Here is a 21851-nt window from a genome sequence, read left to right on the forward strand (position 1 = left end):
ACACTGTTTGATACAGTTAAGTCAGGTTCTGAGGAATCCGTTTTTTTTTTAATCAAAAACCTGATACAGGAACCGTATAGCAAAATCGTGGTGTGAACCCAGCCTAACAAACATTTTGATGGTGTTGGGTACCCAAAGTCAGATCTGAGACTATAGGTGACCAAACACATTAGATAGAAGACTGTTTTTGTGGTGCAGCAATGCATATTTTAGTCCATGTTGGACTGGCCATACATGATCAGTGACGCTGAACAAAGGACAAATGTTTTTTCTGAACTATCATTCATCATTCATTCACCCTATCATTCATTAGACAATTGGACGAAAATTTCAAACTTGACTAACTCCATGTCAGATGAGGGTGGTCTGTCACCATCCACCTAAAGTGAATGTTGTAAAATTCAATTGATGAACAATACTTTTATTTGAAATATATGGGGAGATTTGTCAAACCCTGTGCAGAGAAAAAGTTGTCCAGTTGCCCATAGCAACCAATCAGATCGCTTCTTTCATTTTTTACAGGCCATTCTAAAAATGAAAGAAGCAAGCTGATTGGTTGCTATGGGCAACTGGGCAAGTTTTCCTCTGCACTGGTTTGTATAAATCTCCCCCATAATGTCATTAAATTTAATCCTATGTGTAAGATAACAAGGCAGCAGGGACCACTATCGACTGTAGATGCTTGTTTGGCTGAAATCAAGGAGTTTCTATAACTGAAACACCTACATTAATGTTCTGGACTTGATATTATATTAAGTCACTTTATCAAATGTCACTTGATGTAACATATTATTTTAAGCCACTTGATTAAATGTTGATATTTTAGCAGGACTACATTGTGTTTGCTTTTTGTTTTTGAGGCCAGGCTTGAATAAATAAAGTCATCACCTGCCTGATGCCCCGCAGCTGTTTTGCCTCTCACCACTTCCTGGTACCATGGATCTCATTCAGCCAGTTACTGGCTGCCATGATGACCTGCGTCCTGATTGGTTGAGCGGGCATTTCATTTGTCTGGAGACAGGGTCCAGGGTGTTTTGAGCTAGGAATTTCATGCCTGATGTATGTTAAATGGGATTTAAAGATGGTCATAGACACTAAAGATGGTTTCAATAACTGATGTCTGAATGTTTGTCGGCTGACAGTTATCTCTCCTGACCACCCTATACACATGAACAACCAACCATTCTAGTTTCTTCTATAGGGAAGGGAGAGTAAGCCACAGATATACAGCTCTGGCATCGGCTTACCCCTTTTAGAACAATAGGGTTGAATGGTAGAGATAACATACCCGACCATTTTTACCACCGACATCATCTGTCGGAAGGTCAGGAGACTGTCTAACACCCCTGACAGTCAGATGAAGTCGCCAAGGGGGACAGGTTTATTTAACTTTATAAGGAACTCTCCTGACTAAAGAATTAGGCCAAAATGGAACCTGTAATTGCCTGGTTAAAGAAGCCGATAGGTTGGATCTTGCTCCCTTAGACCCAAGAATAAATGAATCTGCATTTGTATTGCCAACTTTGTTTTTTTTAATTTATTTTTTTGTCAATACCTGTTTAATTTAAAATACATTATCTACAGACATAAATAGAAATCCATTAGGAAATGATATGCAATGTGAACTTAGCCTCAGACTTTTGTAATGAGCTTTCTATGATCAACATTAGAAAACCCCATAATTATATCAAATTTAGTCTTTTGGTTAAGATCTGTATATTATCTTGTTGGTAATTGCTGGTTGCCTTTCATCTGCTAGGTAATAACATCGAAAGACCTTGGGAATATACTTCTCAACTTTTCATCTGTTTTCTACAGAACTTTAGATTGTGTAAATTATTCAGAATTATTCATAGTCACATGCTACTGTTACTAGCTTGACTGCTTAATCACATATTTCTATGTGTGGGTTGAGCACCTTTCAAGTTTGAGCTAAAATATCCAAAGTCTTAGTGCTATATTCACATCTCATTCTTGTTTCACGTTGCCAGTATATGTTGGGAGATTAGCAAAAGCATATGCCAACACATACCACAGCAGACCCATGGTAGGACCAAATGTAATGTAACACTGACTACACTTGGTTTCTGAATGTATACATTTTTGTGCAGGGCACAAAAGTGTGGTAGACTATCTTTTTAAGTCCTGCAAAAATAAATAAATAAAATTATACTTTCAGGAAATAGATTAACATAATCACTAGTGGACTACATTTAGTCCATTAAAGTCAGTGGGCCACCCCGGGTATGCAGTAGAATACCTTTTTGCTTATGTCTTAACTTATATTGACAATGTATCCCAAAAGGCAGATGTGAGTGGGGTCTAATATATAAGGGGATTACATTCTATATCACTTTGTTTTAATATCTAAACAATCGCAAGCACTTGCTTATTGACTCTGTGGTTGGCCCACATAAAATCATGTGGGGAAATGAAATGTAAACTAAATTTAATGAAATTGTAAAAAGTAAGCAAAAAAAAAGTCTTTGATTGAAGTGGGCTGGGCTGCAATACCAGGCGCCACCCCCATTTTCTAATCTTGTGCAACTCCTGTATATGAGTATTCCCCTCAAACATTTATAACACCTCCACTGGAAATACCATGCCTATGCCCATATCGGATATGTGTGGTGATCCCCTCTGTGATCCTCAACTATGGCTACATTGGGGGTACTGTGACTCCAGTTTTAGGGTGGGTTCACACTACGTTTTGTCCCATACGGGAGCGCATACGGCAGGGGGGAGCTAAAAGCTGGCGCTCCCGTATGTGACCGTATGCGCTCCCGTATGCCATTCATTTCAATGAGCCGACCGGAGTGAAACGTTCGGTCCGGTCGGCTCATTTTTGCGCCGTATGCGCTTTTACAACCGGACCTAAAACTGTGGTCAACCACGGTTTTAGGTCCGGTTGTAAAAGCGCATACGGCGCAAAAATGAGCCGACCGGACCGAACGTTTCACTCCGGTCGGCTCATTGAAATGAATGGCATACGGGAGCGCATACGGTCACATACGGGAGCTTTAGCTCCCCCCTGCCGTATGCGCTCCCGTATGGGACAAAATGTAGTGTGAACCCAGCCTTACTCCAGTTAGGCCTTCCCATGCAAGACAATTGGAAGATGGCAGCCACTCCACTGAATTCATAATATTTGCTCAGCTCTTACTCACATAAACTTCTCTTTAACTTAAACTTGACCACATCTGGTTGACACAACTGGACAGGTAAAAATTTGTGTTCAGAAGAAGCCAGTTTGTGACTCTGAAGTGACACAGAAAAATGTGTCTGTATTTAAAGGGTGAGAGGGTAAAGTCATCTAATAGATTTTCTGGAATTCTTGACCCAGCTAAATATTTGTTCAGTGACAGAGATGACAGGCAGCAGTAAATTGAGCTACAATAACTAAAGACGAATTCATCAGGTAGAGACAAACATTGTCTACTATAATCTATTCTTAATTGACCTTGATTGTTCCACTAGAGGAATTCTGACTCCTCAGACAGTAAACAGAAGACTTGCTTTTCACCAAACATCTCATTATCGGTTTCTTTATTACAGAAAATGGTTCTGCAACCTCGTCGTGTTCGTCTAAAGCCGTGGCTGGTGGCTCAAGTGGACAGTGGACTGTATCCTGGTCTTACATGGTTAAACAGGGAGGCCAAGAGGTTTCAGATCCCATGGAAGCATGCTACACGTCACAGTCCTCAGCATGAAGAAGAGAACACAATCTTCAAGGTGAATAACATTCCTAATGGAAATCTAATTTTACCTGCTGAACATGGTGGAGCTAATATGAATGACAACCATCATATAAACCCTTCTGCTTTCACTTCACATGCAATGTAAACACACCTAAATGAGCACTGTTGTAGAGACATGTCAGAAGTTTTTATCGATCACTAGAACTAGCTGGGAGAAGATACTGACTTATAGTAGTACAAGGTGTCAAGAAAATCTCAGAATCACTTGGATAAGTGAGGGGTACCCCACCACCTAAATATCTTATTTCCTATCCAAAGGATAAGATGTCTGATAACGGATGGTCCTGCTGCTGGGACCCCCTACGATCTTCAGACCAACATCACAGAGTCCTGAACACAGAAGTGAGTTTCACGCCATCACGCCTCCTCCATTTATGTCTATGGTAGGGAGAGTGACGGCTAGTACATAGCAGTCACGCTTCCTCCCATAGGCATGAATGGAGGGGGCGTGATGGCTGTGGTCACCTGTCATCCACCACGGAACGGAGTTTGCTCCATGCTCCAGAGATCAGGGGGGGTCCCAGGGACCGGGCCCATGCGATCATACATGTTATCCCCTATCCTTTGGGTAGGAGATAAGATGCTTAGGGGCAGAGTACCCCTTTTAAGCATCCCATTATTAGCACTTAAATGGGCACTCTCATTAAAACAAATTTTTGCTATTGCACTCCTTATGGTAAATAAAAAATATTTTTTATATACTTTGTTAAAGAAAATGAAGTTTTCTATGTTTTATTTGTGCTTAGAAAAGCTCAAAAGCACATTTCCCCCCATCTCATCCACAGACTTTGGACCGAAGCCCAAACACAGGGCAGTGCTGAGGGGGGGGGGGGGTGTCCAGTCTCATCCAATCATAGCTCCTTTCACACTTAACTGCTATATGCTGTTGGTTGGACACCCCCCCCCCCCTCAGCACTCCAGGCTGCACTTCCTGTGTTTGGGCTTCGGTCCAAAGTCTGTGTATGAGATGGGGGAAATGTGCTTTTGAGCTTTTTTAAGCACAAATAAAACATAGAAAACTTCTTATTTTTTTTATTAACAAAGTATATTAAAAATATTTTTTATTTACCATAAGGAGCGCAATAGCAAAAATTGGTTTTAATGAGAGTGACCATTTAAAGTGACAGGGTAAATATGAAAAATGGGCCTTAAGGCCAAAATAGGCAGCATCAATAAGGGGTTACCTATGATGTGTAAATGCACTGTAACCCTACGCTCAATCGTGTTACACTTCACAGTTATCTTTACAACTCGTTCATTCATATATGGTCATCATAACTATAACTGCAGAGTACACATGTACAGGAATTAAAGATCAGAGCAGTATTTTTATTTACAGTATTCATAAGCCATGTCTAGGCAACCTTGACACTGTCAGGGAGAGTAAACTCTTTTCCTATGATTGGAATTACTTATGTGACTATATATTGTTTGGCACTGAAATGTTTCATGTGGTTGTGGTTACAGTGGTTACATTGGTTGTATTAACCATCACCAAGCTAATAAGGTTTAGATGACTGAAGGATATATGGGATGGGGAGTTAAGTTTGCTTTGCGTACTAAAGTATCTGAACCAACTGAATAACATTGCATTAATTGGTAATCGACTCGTAGTCAGACCTTTATTTACAGCCTGTTTACAGAGGGATAAACCTCATTTAACATGAAGGTAGGCGAGGTCCTGCTCTGTCCTTCTGGACTGAAGGTTTACCCAAACCTTATCCATCACTAATCTTTGTTTACCCTATAAAAGGACATGGTGGGACATAGAAAGTGCTTTTCTTACAAACCCACTCCTAGACACTCAATTGTACAAATGTAATTAGTAAATTAGTTACAGAAATAAATCAAAGCAGTGAGCAATTGTGTGTTGTACAGTAATTTAATCTGTATCATTATTTGACTTTAAACAATGTAAATAGTTTTCATCTGAATTTGGAAAGTTTAGAAAGTTTATTACCTTATCTATGGGCCTTTTAAGCCCACCATACAGGCCTCATTACTGTCTAAACCTGCCCATACACAATAGATATTGTCAGAGAATCCTACCAGGATCCACCAATAATCCAAAGAGTCTGCCAACTTCTCCCAGACGGGATAACAGGGATTTGATATTCAAGTCAGTGAGCACTGTGCGCAGAATAGAGGGGAAAGCACTGACACCACTGCTATCAGTTCAGCAACACCATGGCTCAAGTCCTGCAGAAACGCATGGGAACTGAGTTCCTGCACTTTTTCCGCAGGAGGAACACCATTCCCATTAGCAGGAGTCTTGCAGGACCAGCCCTTGAGTGGAAACCTTGGGTGAGTTCCAACACTTTATTTCCCTGGACTTGACCCCTGGGCAGCACATGTGTGATCACAGGATCTCCAATGGTATAAGACAGCAGCAGGGTCTAACTAGATCTAGCAGTGACAGTCCTACTATCCTAGGGCTTATTTGGGGAAGGGTTAGACTCTGGTAAAGTGCAATGTGGGAAAAATATATCTGTTTATCTATCTAGTATTTTTACTTTGATGTAAATAGGGGCCTATTTTTATAAAATCTTAAAAAAAAGCCCACAAGCTTTTATCCTCAGTCACCTCAAATTGTGTGTTATATATATGAGTGAGCGTCAGAAAGTGATAACCTATTTGGATAATATTATCATTTTTTTGTGTCCTCCAATTCCAATATTGGTTAAATGCACAAGGCATCTTGTTTGCCAGTGTAAGTATTTAGTTATAAGTAAAATGGTTGATTTTGTAAAGGTTAAAGGGATATTCCGCTGGAAAACATTTTTTTTAAAATCAACTGGTGCCAAAAAGTTAAACAGATTTGTAAATTACTTTTATTTAAAAATCTTAATCCTTCCAGAACTTATCAGCTGGTGTATGCGCCACAAGAAGTTCTTTATTTAATTTTTTTTTTCTGTCTGACCACAGTGCTCTCTGCTGACACCTCTGTCCATGTCAGGAACTGTCCAGAGTAGGAGCAAATCCCCATAGCAAACCTCTCCTGCTCTGGACAAATCCTGACATTGACAGATGTGTCAGCAGAGAGCACTGTGGTCAGACAGAAAGGAAATTCAAAAAGAAAATAACTTCCTCTGTAGTATACAGCAGCTAATAAGTACTGGAAGGATTAAGATTTTTTAATAGAAGTCATTTACAAATATGTTTAACTTTCTGGCACCAGTTGACAAAAAAAAAAAAAAAAAAAAAATATATATATATATATATATATATATATATATATATATATATATGTTTTCCAGCGGAGTACCCATTTAATTTTGTTATTTACAGAAAGGTCACATCTTCTTGTACGGGGATTGAAGATTCTCTTGGTTTTAGGTTTATAGTGGTCTCCTGATTCCCAACACTTCCAAAGATTAGCAGATTAAAGGGGCTGAGGTGCTACTTTGAATTATTGAGTACCAGGCACAGTATTGCACTTTCAGTATTGTTTGTCACTGGTACTATAGCAGCAGATGGCTGCAATACCAGACATAGGCACTGCAGAATGTATGGTGCTGTGCCTGGTAAAACATGAAGAGGCTGCAACACTCACCCCTTTATTAGCTGCTCAGTGTGAGTGCCTAGGATTGAACCTCCACTGATCTGGTATTGCAGTCTATCCTAAAGATATGTCTTCTATATCATATCCCTTTAAAGGATATTTGTTAGGCCCCAAGGCCTGGCAGGTGAGGAGAACAATGTGCTGCACTTAGTTTAGGTTGTGAATCAAGCATGGCAGGTGGGAAGAGGACATGGCCAGTATGACTGGGAGGCAACCCTGAGGACCTGATGAGTTTCCCTTTAATACCTGATAGCTATAGCATATCGGGTACCCATTAAGAATTATTACTAGAAAATTCCTAATGTTTTATACTTTATTGCTATATTATATTACAGTCACATATTTCTTTTCACAGGCATGGGCTGTGGAGACAGGCAAGTATCATGAAGGAGTGGATGATCCTGATCCAGCCAAATGGAAGGCCCAAATGCGCTGTGCCCTAAATAAAAGCCGGGAGTTCAAGCTCATCTATGATGGCACAAAAGAAGTTCCTATGAATCCTATCAAAATCTATGAGGTGTGTGACATACCTCAGTCTCATGGATCAATCATTAACCCAGGTGAGAATAAAAGGAAAAAAAGGAAAATTTAAAATGTGCTATCTATATATACAGTCATGGCTGTAAATGTTGGCATCCCTAAAATTTTTCAAGAAAATTAAGTATTTCTCACAGAAAAGGATTGCAGTAACACATGTTTTGCTATACACATGTTTATTCCCATTGTGTGTATTGGAACTAAACCAAAAAAGGGAGGAAAATAAACAAATTGGACACAATATCACACAAAACTCCAAAATTATTGGCACCCTTTCAAAATTGTGTACAAATATGATTGTTTAAAAATAGGACACTGATGCTCCCTGAGCCTGCAGGACAGCTTGAATACCTTTGGAACTTGTTTGGGGCTGCTTATCCACCATCCGGACTATCCTACGTTGACACCTTTCATAAATTTTTCTCTTCCGTCCACACCCAGGGAGATTAGCAACAGTGCCATGAGTTGCAAACTTCTTAATAATGTTGCGCACTGTGGACAAAGGCAAATCTAGAACTCTGGAGATGTACTTGTAACCCTGAGATTGTTGATATTTTTCCACAATTTTGGTGCTCAAGTCCTCAGACAGCTCTCTTCTCCTCTTTGTGTTGTCCATGCTTAGTGTAACACAGACACACAATGCAAAGACTAAGTGAACTTCTCTCCTTTTTATCTGCTATCAGGTGTAATTTTTATATTGCCCACACCTGTTACTTGCCTTAGGTGAGTTTAAAGGAGCATCAAATGCTTGAAACAATCATATTTTTACACAATTTTGAAAGGGTGCCAATAATTTTGTCCAGCCCATTTTTGGAGTTTTGTGTGATATTGTGTCCAATTTGTTTATTTTCCTCCCTTTTTTGGTTTAGTTCCAATACACACAATGGGAATAAACATGCATATAGCAAAACGTGTTACTGCAATCCTTTTCTGTGAGAAATACTTCATTTTCTTGAAAATTTTCAGGGGTGCCAACATTTACGGCCATGACTGGAAATATATATTATTGTTGTTCAAGTACAAAATTGTGGTATTGTGGCAAGTAATCATGACAACGTAAAAGCAGGTGCCTGAATACTAATGCCTTTAGAAGATTGGAACAGAAACAAATGAGGTTAGAGCTGTTTACTATGTGTAATACGGCATTCATACTAGGCAGACTCAATATCACTTTTTGCCTGGTGCTTTAAAAGATGTTCTGAACGGTAAACTCCCTCTATGATCACTATTACAGGAATTATACTGTAATTGAACATAGTAGCCATTTGCCTATGAGATACGCTACAGATTTTCATCCCTCTGATGCTACCTTTCTGTGACAAACAAGACAGATGCTGACCGGAGGTCTGCCATGTTGACTTTTTTTGCCCATTGTTGACAGCAACAATTGGAAAGTTGTTAATGCTAAGCAACATATCTTCATCTCATCAATAGAAACCCAGGTCAAGACATAGCTCGATGGGTGTTTTATCATTTTAACCTATGGTTTCCTCATTTGGAAAAACAACCATCACAGAACAATCTAGATAGAAGTCGGTCACCAGAAATCACTCATGTATGGCCTGCAAAAAAAGTTAGAAAAATGTTAGGGTCAACAATATAAAACTACTAGATGTACTGTGGCTTAATGGTGTCAGAGGATGAATAGTACAAACTTAGTCCTGATCTGAGTAAAAATTGTCTTCTGTCGTCTCTGATGTTTGGTTTGTTCTATAACAGGTTCAACCGGATCCTCACCATGGGATGATGATGACTATGAAGAGGAAGATATAAACCAGTCTCAACTTCATGTCCCAATCCAAGAACCATTCAATGGATTAACTATAAATGGTAAGCATCCAAAAAATGTTCACCTTTTTTTTTATAATTTAGAGTTTGTTCATATTTAAGCTGGCCATGCACATTAGATATGTGTCGCCTAAACCCAGTAATTATAACAGTATCTGCTGCCTGTCTGGTATATATAAAGTCTCAGCACTCACCAAGTACATTCAGGAATAAAAAGCTATATTCCGTATTCTTCAAATCAAACAGGATGCGTTTTGGTGGTAGCCTTCCTCTGCTGCAGCAGAGGAAGGCTACCGCCAAAACGAGTCCAGTTTGATTTGAAAGATATGCAATAAAGCTCCTTATTTCTGAATATACTTTGTGAGTGCTGGGACTTTATTTACACTGTTTCTGGACCTGATCTACCACGTACACCACCACCCAACGGAAGTGCTGACCAACTTATATACATACTAAGTGTCTGGTGTAATATGCAGCCACCTGACTCTTCTTTGATGGCAGATATCTGAGGAGAGATGGCTGCCTGATTCTTGTGTCCTCAGTGAGATAAGCTGCTGCCAGAATTGTGTGGTAGCTGCTTTCTTCACATTCAAAGCACAAGAGCGTTCATCTGAGAATGCACATGGATTGAAAGGGGGGTGTTAAATGAGAAGGCTGGGGTGTAGCTTTAGAGGTAGCAGTTGTACTGGGGCCCTGGTGCCTAAGGGTGCCCCAAAGCACATCTTCCCCAGAAGAGACCAGTAATATATTTGGCATGCATATGGGCCCCTGTTGCAGGTTTTGCATCAGGGCCCAGAAGCAACAAGCTATGCCTCTGTGAGAAGGGTAACTGTCTTATGAGTATGGCCACCTTCAAAGGGGTACTCTGCCCCTAGCATCTTATCCACTATCCAGAGGATAGGGGATAAGATGTCAGATCACGGGGGTCCCGATGCTGGGGACCCCTGGGATCTCCGCTGCAGCACCCCGCCCTATGCGTAATGACCGGCGTTACAGGGGCCAGAGCATCATGACATCACGGCTCCGCCCCCCTCGTGACATCACAGACCGCCCCCTCAACACAAGTCTATGGGAAGGGGCGTAATGGCCACCACGCCCCCTCCCATAGACTTGTATTGCGGGGGCGGCCCGTGACATCACGAGGGTGCTGCAGTGGAGATCCAAGGGGTCCCCAGCGACGGGATAGGGGTAAGGGATAGGGGATAAGATGCTAGGGGCGGAGTACCCCTTTAAGATATCACAGGTATATTTTCTATACAGACAAACAGAACAATAAACATCAAAAGGGTTTCACACTCAGAAAGTGTTAAAACAAATTGTGTTGTAAGATTTTTTTCCCCCACTTTAGAAATGTAAGGCAGAAATCTATGTCACAGTCATGGTTGTAGTTGTGTACAGTATGTGGCTCTTCAGCTGAAAACCATTTGAAGGCCAGTGCTCCATTTATCCCAAATGAAAATGTTCCTCTGTTCTTGGTATCAGAGGGGGTTCCAGCAGTTTGAACAGTAAAGAAAAATTAAGAAAAATAATAGTGGCCTGTATGTGCCAACAATTTCTGTAGTACTATATGGAGATTGTCTCAGACACCCACTAATCAGTTTATTATATTTTGAATGTGGGAAGAATCTGACACAAAATTCCGAAGATCATAGGGATTCTCTTAATTGGTACCAAAAAAAAAAAAAAAAACTTGCCCTGTAAAAAACCAAGAACTTATACAACTGTACTGACATTGTCTAGGCCGACCCTAGACATCTTATCCCCTATCCAAAGGATAGCAGATAAGATGTCTGATCTCGGCTGCGGCACCCCAGAAATCCGATGCACAGAGCAAACTTCGATCTGTGCTAGATGACTGGCAATGCAGGGCGGAGGCTTGTGACGTTATGGCCACTTCCTGCTCGTGACGTCATGGCCATGCCACCTCAATGCAAGTCTATGGGAGGGGGCGTGACGGCCGTCACGCCCCCTCCCATAGACTTGCATTGAGGGGGCGTGGCCGTGACATCACGATTGGGACACAGCCTTGACGTCACGAACCTCTGGTGCTGCACCCGACGCTCTAAACAAACACCAGGTGCTCCAGGGAGATCGCGGGGGTCACAGCGGCAGGTCCCCCGTGATCAGACGTCTTATCCCCTATCCTTTGGATAAGGGATAAAATGTTTAGGGGCAGAGTACCCTTTAAATTGTTCTGGATACCATAATGCAAAAAAATCTTTTTTTTTTTTACCAATATTGCATTCTTAATGAATGAGACTGCAAAGGGGTTAAAGTTCATGTAACACATAAGAAAATCTGCCTCTGCTCACTTGATTTAGGGATAGTGTTGAGCTGTTGAATGCTGTTGAACCCGAATCTGATGGCTCAGCCATTGATATGAATGAGTGCCACTTTCAAAATGCTCCAGTTTTTAGATATCCTACGACTGTTCCAGGCACCTGGCTATCAGATTCAACACTAATTAGGAATTTTCAATTTTTACTAAATCAAATGTTATAGGAATATGTGTCCAGCAGGCACTTGTGACAACAACATTGTGACAATCAACATATTTCTGGCTGAAAAAAGTGGTTGTCACTATTTACTCTTATAAACCAAGAAATGTCTCAGAATAGATATACTTGTGATGTTTAAAGTTTAAGGGTATGTTCACACTACGGATTATGGACGGAATCTCCGCTCGCAGAATTCTGCGAGTGGAGATTCCATTCTGGTGGCGGCCGCCGCAATACTTCAGCGGTAGGACCGCGCGGCACTGCGCCGTCACCATTGACGACTATGCAGTGTTTGCGGTCTTCCGCGCGAAGAATTCCGTTTGCGGAATTCCGCTCACGGAATTCCACGGGAATTGCGTAGTGTGAACATACCCTAAATGTATGTAAATAAACTGTTAACCATAGTTTTTGCCCAGGGTTTTTATTTTTGTATTAGATTTTATGGATCTTGGGTATTTTTCGGTGATGAATGTTTGACCAATTAAAGGAGATCTGTAGTGCTCTGAACTTTATCCCCTATCAGAAGGATAGGGGATAAGTTTTAGATCGTGGGGGGTCCGAGCGCTGGGGCCCCCGCGATCTCCTGTATGGGGCCATGGCAATGTACAGGAAAGGGGGTGTTCCATCCCCGCATGACGCGGCAGCCAGCACGCCCCTCCATGAATCCCATAGAGCACTACAGATCTCTTTTAGGTTTAGGCTAAACCTAAAGGGGTACTCTGGTGGAAAACATTTTTTTTTTAAATCAACTGGTGCTCGAAAGTTAAACAGATTTGTAAATTATTACTATTTAAAAATCTTAACCCTTCCAGTACTTATCAGCTGCTGTATGCGTTACAGGAAGTTTTTTTTTTTGTCTGACCAGAGTGCTCTCTGCTGACACCTCTGTCTGTCTCAGGAACGGTCAGGAGCAGGATAGGTTTGCTATGGGGATTTGCTCCTGCTCTTAACAGTTCCTGAGGTAGACAAAGGTTTCAGAAGAGAGTACTGTGGTCAGACAGAAAATAAATTTTGAAGAATTTACAAATCTAAAACAACAATACTATACAGTCCTACTAGGTTGAGAATAGAAAAGAATTAATGGGGTACTCTGGTGGAAAACTTTTTTTTTCTTTTATCAACTGGTGCCAGAAAGATAAACAGATTTGTAAATTTCTTGTATTAAAAAATCTTAATCCTTCCAGTACTTATTAGCTGCTGAATACTACAGAGGAAATTCTTTTCTTTTTGGAACACAGAGCTCTCTGCTGACATCACAAGCACATAGCTCTCTGCTGACATCTCTGTCCATTTTAAGAACTGTCCAGAGTAGGAGAAAATCCCCATAGCAAACATATGCTGATCTGGACAGTTCCTAAAATGGACAGAGATGTCAGCAGAGAGCACTGTGCTCGTGATGTCAGCAGAGAGCACTGTGTTCCAAAAAGAAAAGAATTTCCTCTGTAGTATTCAGTAGCTAATAAGTACTGGAAGGATTAAGATTTTTTAATAGAAGTAATTAAACAAATCTGTTTAACTTTCTGGCACCAGTTGATTAAAAAAAAAAAGTTTTCCACCGGAAAGGATATACGGTAGCATGAGTCAGATGTGGTCTAAAATTATTTATTGGTTAATAATTATACTACGGTGTCCTCTGCAGGGCCCTTGTATTGGACATAACATAGACAATTTAAATAAAAGCAATAAAAATGGTATTAATAAAAAATCATGAACTTGATTAAATAGCAAACAACTAGTTCATGTTCCCCAAAAGGTAAGCAATAACTTATAGCATTAGCAATGTCTCTGATGGGTCACGCTGTAGATATACACTTTCATATCTCGCTGTAGTACGATTACGTTAAAGTCAATATGCAGCGCTGCAAGTACACTCTTTTTGTATCACACTATAATGTGATTGCGCTATAAGTTAATAGGTGGATATTAAGTAGCAGAGTTTACTATGAATGTCGTGACCATGTGTCTGATGGTCCGTCTCTGATGTTGATGGCTCAAGCGGCGCGAAGCTGTAAGTCTATTGCTGAGAACAACTGGTATATAGCAGTATACAGTAGTTGTATGTTTCATACTACTGTTGCCATCAGCTATTGAAAAAGGGGACCTGGCTCCCCAAATGCATCTAGCCGGCCACCCTATAATCGCAAACACTCCAATACAGGCAAGCTTGAATCACTATACCCCCTAATGCAACCCTGCAAACTTTGGAGAACATCATCCCACCAGCGGAACGCACACTCCCCGGAACCCCAACGTGAAACTCATGCGGGACATCGATCCTCCAGTTTGAAAGAAGGAGCACCTTTCACTGGCACCATGAGTAAGAGGTACTTGGTACCAATCCCCACCCCTCTAGTGACTTATATTCAAACTAGCCCTGTGCCGCCAGGGTAGAGAGGGCTGCAAACAGGGGGCTATATACCCTGCTATATACCAGTTGTTCTCAGCAATAGACTTACAGCTTCGCGCCGCTTGAGCCATCAACATCAGAGACGGACCATCAGACACACGGTCACGACATCCATAGTAAACTCTGCTACTTAATATCCACCTATTAACTTATAGCGCAATCACACTATAGTGTGGGACAAAAAGAGTGTACTTGCAGCGCTGCATATTGACTTTAACGTAATCGTACTACAGCGAGATACGAAAGTGTGTATCTACAGCGTGACCCATCAGAGACATTGCTAATGCTATAAGTTATTGCTTACCTTTTGGGGAACTTGAAATAGTTGTTTGCTATTTAATCAAGTTCAGGATTTTTTATTAATACCATTTTTATTGCGTTTATTTAAATTGTCTATGTTATGTCCAATACAAGGGCCCTGCAGAGGACACCGTAGTATAATTATTAACCAATAAATAATTTTAGACCACATCTGACTCATGCTACCGTATATCCTTTCCTTTATTCCTTTTCTATTCTCAACCTAGTAGGACTGTTTAGTATTGTTGTTTTAGGTATAATTATTTGACACATAGGGTAGTGTATAACACAGTATCTTCGGTTGGGATATTTTCTTGATCCATGTTGAGCTCCCACAACCCTTTTTTTCTGTATTATTCTAATTTACAAATCAGTTTAATTTTCTGGCACCAGTTGATAAAAAATACAAATTCACCGAAGTACCCCTTTAAGCTAAGAGTATATTATCATCATTACCTGTGAGCAGATTAAATGAATGACTATTAATATGTATGTAAATGGTGAAGGATAAACTAAATTTTACAGATACTCCTATGGTCCCTGCCAACATTGATCGTTGCCCTCCAGAGCCAAATTGGCTGAAATCAGAGCCACAAGATATGGAGGTCCCACAGACCCCAGGAGTGATGGAATTTTTCACTTCTGATTTGTGGATTAATTCTCTGCCAAGTAAGTAAATTCTCTTATAGTATTCCTTGTGCTATATCCCTTCCTTGGTTGAACTTGATGGAAATGTGTATTTTTTTTCAACTATATATACTGTATGCATAAATTGACTAGATGTTTTATAGGAACTATATTTTTGTTGGTGCAATAAGCCATCATTGTAATATTCTCGTGTAGTTTCAATCTATTTTTGTTTTTTACAGTGACAGATTTAGAAATCCAGTTTCTGTACAGAGGGAAAGAGATTGGCCAAACAATTGTCAGTAACCCCCAAGGGTGCCGACTATTCTATGGAGATCTGGGTCCAATGCCCAATCAGGAAGAGCTCTTTGGCCCCATAAGTCTTGAGCAGGTTCGGTTCCCTGGTCCAGATCAAATAGTCAATGAGCGGCAAAAATTGTACACCAGCCGCCTTCTAGATGTCATGGACAGAGGCCTTATATTAGAAGTGAGCGGACATGCCATCTATGCCATAAGACTATGCCAGTGCAAAGTATACTGGACAGGACCTTGTTCTCCTTCTCCAAATGCTCCGAATTTGATTGAGAGACAGAAGAGAGTGAAACTTTTCTGTTTGGAGACATTTCTAAGTGGTAAGTTTATCTAATATTTATTTATTTTTACTTTTGCCAATGAATATTAGCATTCCTGTGTGAATTCTGTTCATTTGGGGACACCCACTTATCTATTATTTAATTTACCCTCAACAGAACTCATTACACATCAGAAAGGAAGTGGAACTAAGCAGCCGCCATATGAAATCTACTTGTGTTTTGGAGAGGAATGGCCTAATGGTAAACCAAAGGAGCGCAAACTTATCATTGTTAAGGTGAGTTACATTCTGCTAAACAGAGGTTTACAGAATGCCAGATTACTCTTAGTACTCCGCCACCTAGACTGGTCCTGTAGAGTTTAAAACTAGGTAAACACATGTTTTAACCTCTTAAGGACTCAGGGAGTACCTGTACGTCCTGAGTCCGCTCACATTCTATAACACGGGGCCACAGCGAATTATAAAAATATATCGTTCATTAAACCACATGGTCAAAGGTGTGCGCGCCAAAGTCCAAAATAGCGTATTTTTGGTCACTTTTTATATCATAAAAAAATGAATAAAAAGCAATCAAAAAGTCTGATCAATACAAAAATGCTAGCGCTAAAAACTTCAGATCACAGCGCAAAAAATTAGCCCTCACCCTTTATGTGGAAAAATAAAAAAGTTATAGGGGTCAGAAGATGACAATTTTAAACAAATTTCCTGCATGTAGTTATGATTTTTTCCAGAAGTACGACAAAATCAAACCTATATAAGTAGGGTATCATTTTAATTGTATGGACCTACCGAGTAAAGATATGGTGTCATTTTACTGAAAAATTTACTGCGTAGAAACAGAAGCCCCCAAAAGTTACAGTTTTTCAATTTTGTCGCACAATGATTTTATTTTCTGTTTCGCTGTCGACTTTTGGGTAAAATGACTGATGTCATTACAGAGTAGAATTGGCGGTGCAAAAAATAAGCCATCATATGGATTTTTAGGGGAAAAATTGAAAGGGTTATGATTTTTTAAAGGTAAGGAGGAAAAAACAAAAGTGCAAAAAATGGAAAAATGCTCAGTCCTTAATAGTTTAAAAGAAAGAGCATTAGGAGCTGGTAACGTTTCTGTATGTATAAAGGTTGTTGTAATATATGTGATCTTTTGACAATTAGGGCAAAATGTGCTCATACAGACTTAGGCTGCATTCACACCACGTTTTTTTCAATACAGTTCCCGTGTACGTTTTCAATTTGAAAACTGCATGAAACCGTATTTAAAACTGTGTGCATTGACTCTCCAAACGATGCATCCGGTTGCAGCCATTTGCTTCTTGTAGGTTTTTTTCCGTTTTCTCTGCACCCAAAATCGTAGCGTTTTTTGGTCCGGGTGAAAAACCGTATTGAAACAAAATACTTTTTTTTAAAACATGGGAGTCAATGGGAACCATACAGAACCGTATGTGCGTACGGTTCCCTCCAGTTTGCACCATCCAGTTTTTGACTTTGCACAGTTTTTTTCTTGGAATTTTTATCAAACAAGTGAAACTTTAGTCATAATGGAGTGAAAAGTTAAAAACTTATACAGTTTGTTCTTAAAAAATGGATAGAACTAGACATAATTTTTCAAACCGTATACGGGTTAAAAATTTGTACACACGTTTTGATACAATATAGTCAGGTTTTGAGGAATCCGTTTTTCATCAAAAACCTGATAAGGGAACTGTATTGCAAAAACATGGTGTGAATGCACAGAGTTTCATAGTATTGCTCCAGTTGGTTGTGTTCACACAAAACTAAATATGTTCAACTGTTCTGAGATGTCTTACATGTGTCCCCAAGTATGGCCCTACTGCACTGCAGGTAACGCTCATAGGCTTCAGGCTTTTAGGCACCATGGGGGAGATTTATCAAAACCTGTCCAGTGGAAAAGTTGCCCAGTTGCCCATAGCAACCAATCAGATCGCTTCTTTCATTTTTAACAAGGCCTCTGCAAAATGAAAGAAGCGATCTGATTGGTTGCTATGGGCAGGTTTTGATAAATCTCCCCCATGGATTCTGTTTACAAAGGAGTTGAGTTACCAAAACATAAGAAACGCCCCTAAAGACAGACTCCATTTTGGAATCTACTTGGTTTTCCCTCCTACGGGATTAGGGAACGTTTGACTCCTAGAAATGTTTTATAGAGTTTATTAGAATGGTATTTATCTCAAATAAATAGGAGAATAAGTATACCAAGATTTGTTGTGCAATTTCTCCTGAATACAAGTGTTCCCCTCATGAGGTCATAAACTGTTGTTGGGGAATTTGGCAGGAATAAGAATGGAGCATCATTTTGCTGGATGTTTTTTGGGCACCTTGCACATTTGCAGTGTCTTTCCCCCCCAACACCCCACAAATAATTCATCTAGGGGTATAATTAGCATTTGTAATCTTAGTATAACACATTATTATATATATATATTTTTTTCAGCTTTGTAAGGGCTTGTTTTTTTGCAGAACAAACTGTAGTTTTTATCATTACCATTTTGGGGTAAATATGACATTTTTTTATCAGTTTTTATTGCATTTTCCAGGAGGTAAAAATAAAAATAAAGTAATTCTGTCAATTTTTCAAAGTTCACCATGCATTATAAATCACATGTATCTTTATTGTACGGATGATTACATTTGAGGCTATACTAATTTTACATAGTTGCTATATTCTGACACATCTACCGTAACTTTTTTTTTAGCATTTTTTTTTATATATATATATTTTTTGCCCGCCATTGTCTTATCTGTGGTGTAGTGTGGAATACTGATCAACATCTGACTTTCTTCCTGGGCCGATGGGCGACAGTGGGAGCCCCCTTCTCCTGTCAACCCTGTGGATGGGGTGGTTGATAGTGACCATCTACAGCAATGGTCTAAAACTGTGGCCCCACCAGATGTTGCAAAACTTTAACTCCCAGCATGCCAAGAGAGCCATTGGCTGCAGCCAACAGCTGTCTGGGCATGCTGGGAGTTGAAGTTTTACAACATCTGGAGGGCCACAGTTTGAGACCACTTATCTACAGAGTTAAACTGCTGAAACAGGCTCTCTCCAGTCTTACATGGGTACTAGGCTGGAATACAGTTTTTTTTTTTTTTTTTTTTTTTTTAAATCAACTGGTTCCAAAAAGTTAAACAGAATTGTAAGTTACTTCTATTAAAAATCTTAATCCTTCCAGTACTTATCAGCTGCTGTATGTTTCTTTTTTAATTTCCTTTCAGTCTGACCACAGTGCTCTCTGCTGACACCTCTGTCCATACCAGGAACTGTCCAGAGCAGGAGCAAATAAATCCCCATAGCAAACCTCTCCTGCTCTGGACCGTTCCTTACATAGACAGAGGTGTCAACAGAGAGCACTGTGGTCAGACAGAAAAGAAATTAAAAAAGAAAAGAACTTCCAGTAAGTACAAAGTTGAAGAGCACTGCCATAAATGAAAGACGCTGCGCTCTGCAGCGCCATTCATTTATAATGCGCAGGGTTTACTCATACCGGGCGGAGGAAAGGGAAGCAGTCAGACAGACGGTCCTGCTGGCGGATTACCGGGCTGTGACTGACGGTCCTGCAGGCGGTGTGACTAGGTGAGATTATGGGCAGTCACTGCGAAAGGAGAGAGGCAGGGCATCCTGTTGGCACCGTACGTGCCATGCCCCTCCTCCTCCACTCACTTAATGCAGCGGAAAGGCAGGGGTGGGATAGTCACTCAGGTCCCACTCCAGGTCCTCCTCATGTAGACTGCGCTGCTGCCAGACGGACAGGTCTGGTAGCAGCGGCTGCAGTCATACTGATTAATTAATGGCGGTGCCGGCCATAATGTGATTGTGGCAAGGGGAGCCCCGCGGGCCCCCCTGGCTAACGGGCCTGGTCACCATGGCGACCGTTGCGACCTGTATAGCTATGCTACTGGGCCCCTGATAACATGGATGGGCCAGCCAGTGACATTGCTTTGGATTACAATTGACAGCAGCATGACTGACCAAGCAGATCACATAAAATGGCATTGCACTGGTTTTTGTATGTATAATGTATGTGTATATATAATCATTTTTTTTACTTTTTTTTTTTTTCTGCTGTAGATTATTCCAGTGGTGGCCCGGATGATTCTTGAGATGTTTTCTGGAGATGTCACTCGCTCCTTTGAAAGTGGAAGTATTTGCTTGCAGATTTCTATACCTGATATCAAAGACAACATTGTTGCCCAACTCAAACAGCTTCACCACCTCTTACAGAACCCCCAGGCTCCCGATGGCTGGCCAGGTATGCACCCAAACATGCAACAGCTAAATCTGCAACAAACATCATTGCAGGCACCAAATCTTCTTCCACCAAACCATCATATTGGCCATGAACTACACACTCAGTTATAACATGTAAGGCCTTGAGGACTGTTTGAGGAGAATGGGTGTACTCTGTTGTGGCATAGAGTACTGTGACTTTACTTTGTGGCCTAAAAATGTACAACAGCAGTTATTTTAGCCCTGGAGAAGATATAGGAGGCTGCATTTGAATTCAGCCACATTGTGCCTTTTGATTTCTTGTTCCAGAGTCCAGAGTACCACTGCTTATAATATTATATATTTAAAATATCTACATTTCGGGAAAAAAAAATAAAAAAAATTGGGTAAATATTTTCCTTCTTCCGATAATAAGCATCAGGTTATGTGTATATAATGTATATATGTTTTCCAAATGCCTTAAGAAAGCTGGAATTTCTATGGCACATGCACCAATAATCACTTTTGTACATCCTGTATGTGCATTACAAAAAGAGAAAGACTGCATACTCTCCTCTCCTGCTGCCACTGTCACGTCTTCTGGACCCCACTGCAGTCATTTTGTTCCCCTTCTCCTGCTCTTGATCTTTGCTCTGCCGAGCTGAGCGGGAACAAAACATCAGAAGGAGAAAGAAGAAGACCACAGGGACTGCCAGATAAGACAGCTTGGGAGGGGGATGAGTACACTGGCTTACATTTTTTTTTACATTTCATGTATAAAGGTAATATTTTTGAACGTAAACTTACTTTATGGTCTATCCACACGTACAGTATTCTGCAAAGATTTGATGTGCAGGATTTTCTGCTGCAGATTTCAATGTAAACTGAATGGCTGAACACAGCTTGAAATCCTGCGCATCAAATCTGCACAGAATACTGTATGTGTGAATAGACCCTTAAGGTGTCTTAAGACATTATAGCCTTTGACTCATTTGTGAAATATGTTAAAAAATAGATGTTTTGTCATCACATTCACTGTTATCACTACACACTGAATTTCAACTCTCCTTTATAGTTTTATTCTGTAGAAAGTAAAATTTCGTATTGAAAACTCAGATGTGTGATTTCATATTTTTTCGCAAGCTGCTTCACATGGTACATACTAAAAATGAATACAAAGTTATATTGTGTGACAACAATATTACCATTACAATATAAATTTTACCCAGATGTCCCAGACTCTCTAATTGCAAATCTTCTTAGTTTGTAATGCTTAGAATACTCTCAGCTTAAAAATGTATTGCCTACCCAAAGGATAGGGAATAAGTTTTAGATCATGGGAGGTCCGATCACTGGGCACCCCGCGATCTGCTGCATGGGAATGGGGTGTGAAGACCCTCGCACGAAGGGGCAGCCAGCATGCCCCCTTTGGCACTCCCATTGAGATACATGAAGGGGGCGTGTTGCCTAGTGTGGGGGGTCGACATGGTCTGTTCCAGGGCAAAGCCAGATCCCGTGCAGGAGATCAGCGGAGGGGTCCCAGCGGTTGGGACCCCG

The 21851-nt window shown here is 40.5% G+C and overlaps 2 protein-coding genes across 7 annotated transcripts in view; one reads left to right on the forward strand and one right to left on the reverse strand.

The window, feature by feature from the left end:
* The window catches only part of C2H1orf74 (chromosome 2 C1orf74 homolog), an 87301-nt gene extending 86305 nt beyond the window's left edge, over positions 1–996 (reverse strand). For 2 of the 3 annotated variants that reach the window (XM_056558972.1, XM_056558969.1), the window contains exon 1: positions 889–996. The gene's annotated coding sequence lies outside the window, so the exon portion shown is untranslated. The remainder of the gene's footprint in view (positions 1–888) is intronic. The other variant, XM_056558973.1, reaches the window with a different exon arrangement.
* On the forward strand, positions 547–21398 carry LOC130356876 (interferon regulatory factor 6-like). Of its 4 annotated transcripts, XM_056558967.1 has the most exons (9): positions 3103–3221; positions 3344–3418; positions 3556–3732; positions 7676–7880; positions 9577–9687; positions 15376–15519; positions 15720–16109; positions 16227–16345; positions 20157–21398. In XM_056558967.1, the coding sequence occupies exons 3-9, from the start codon at positions 3559–3561 to the stop codon at positions 20445–20447; spliced, it is 1434 nt and encodes a 477-aa protein (XP_056414942.1). In that variant the 5' UTR covers positions 3103–3221; positions 3344–3418; positions 3556–3558; the 3' UTR covers positions 20448–21398. The 4 variants fall into 4 exon arrangements, with proteins under 4 accessions (XP_056414941.1, XP_056414939.1, XP_056414942.1 ...); XM_056558966.1 differs by lacking the exons at positions 3103–3221; positions 3344–3418 and adding an exon at positions 547–593; XM_056558964.1 differs by lacking the exons at positions 3103–3221; positions 3344–3418 and adding an exon at positions 906–1059.
* Positions 21399–21851: the final 453 nt, after the last annotated feature.

The sequence above is a fragment of the Hyla sarda genome, chromosome 2 (genome assembly GCF_029499605.1).
Source record: "Hyla sarda isolate aHylSar1 chromosome 2, aHylSar1.hap1, whole genome shotgun sequence".
Classification (NCBI taxonomy): Eukaryota; Metazoa; Chordata; class Amphibia; order Anura; family Hylidae; genus Hyla; species Hyla sarda.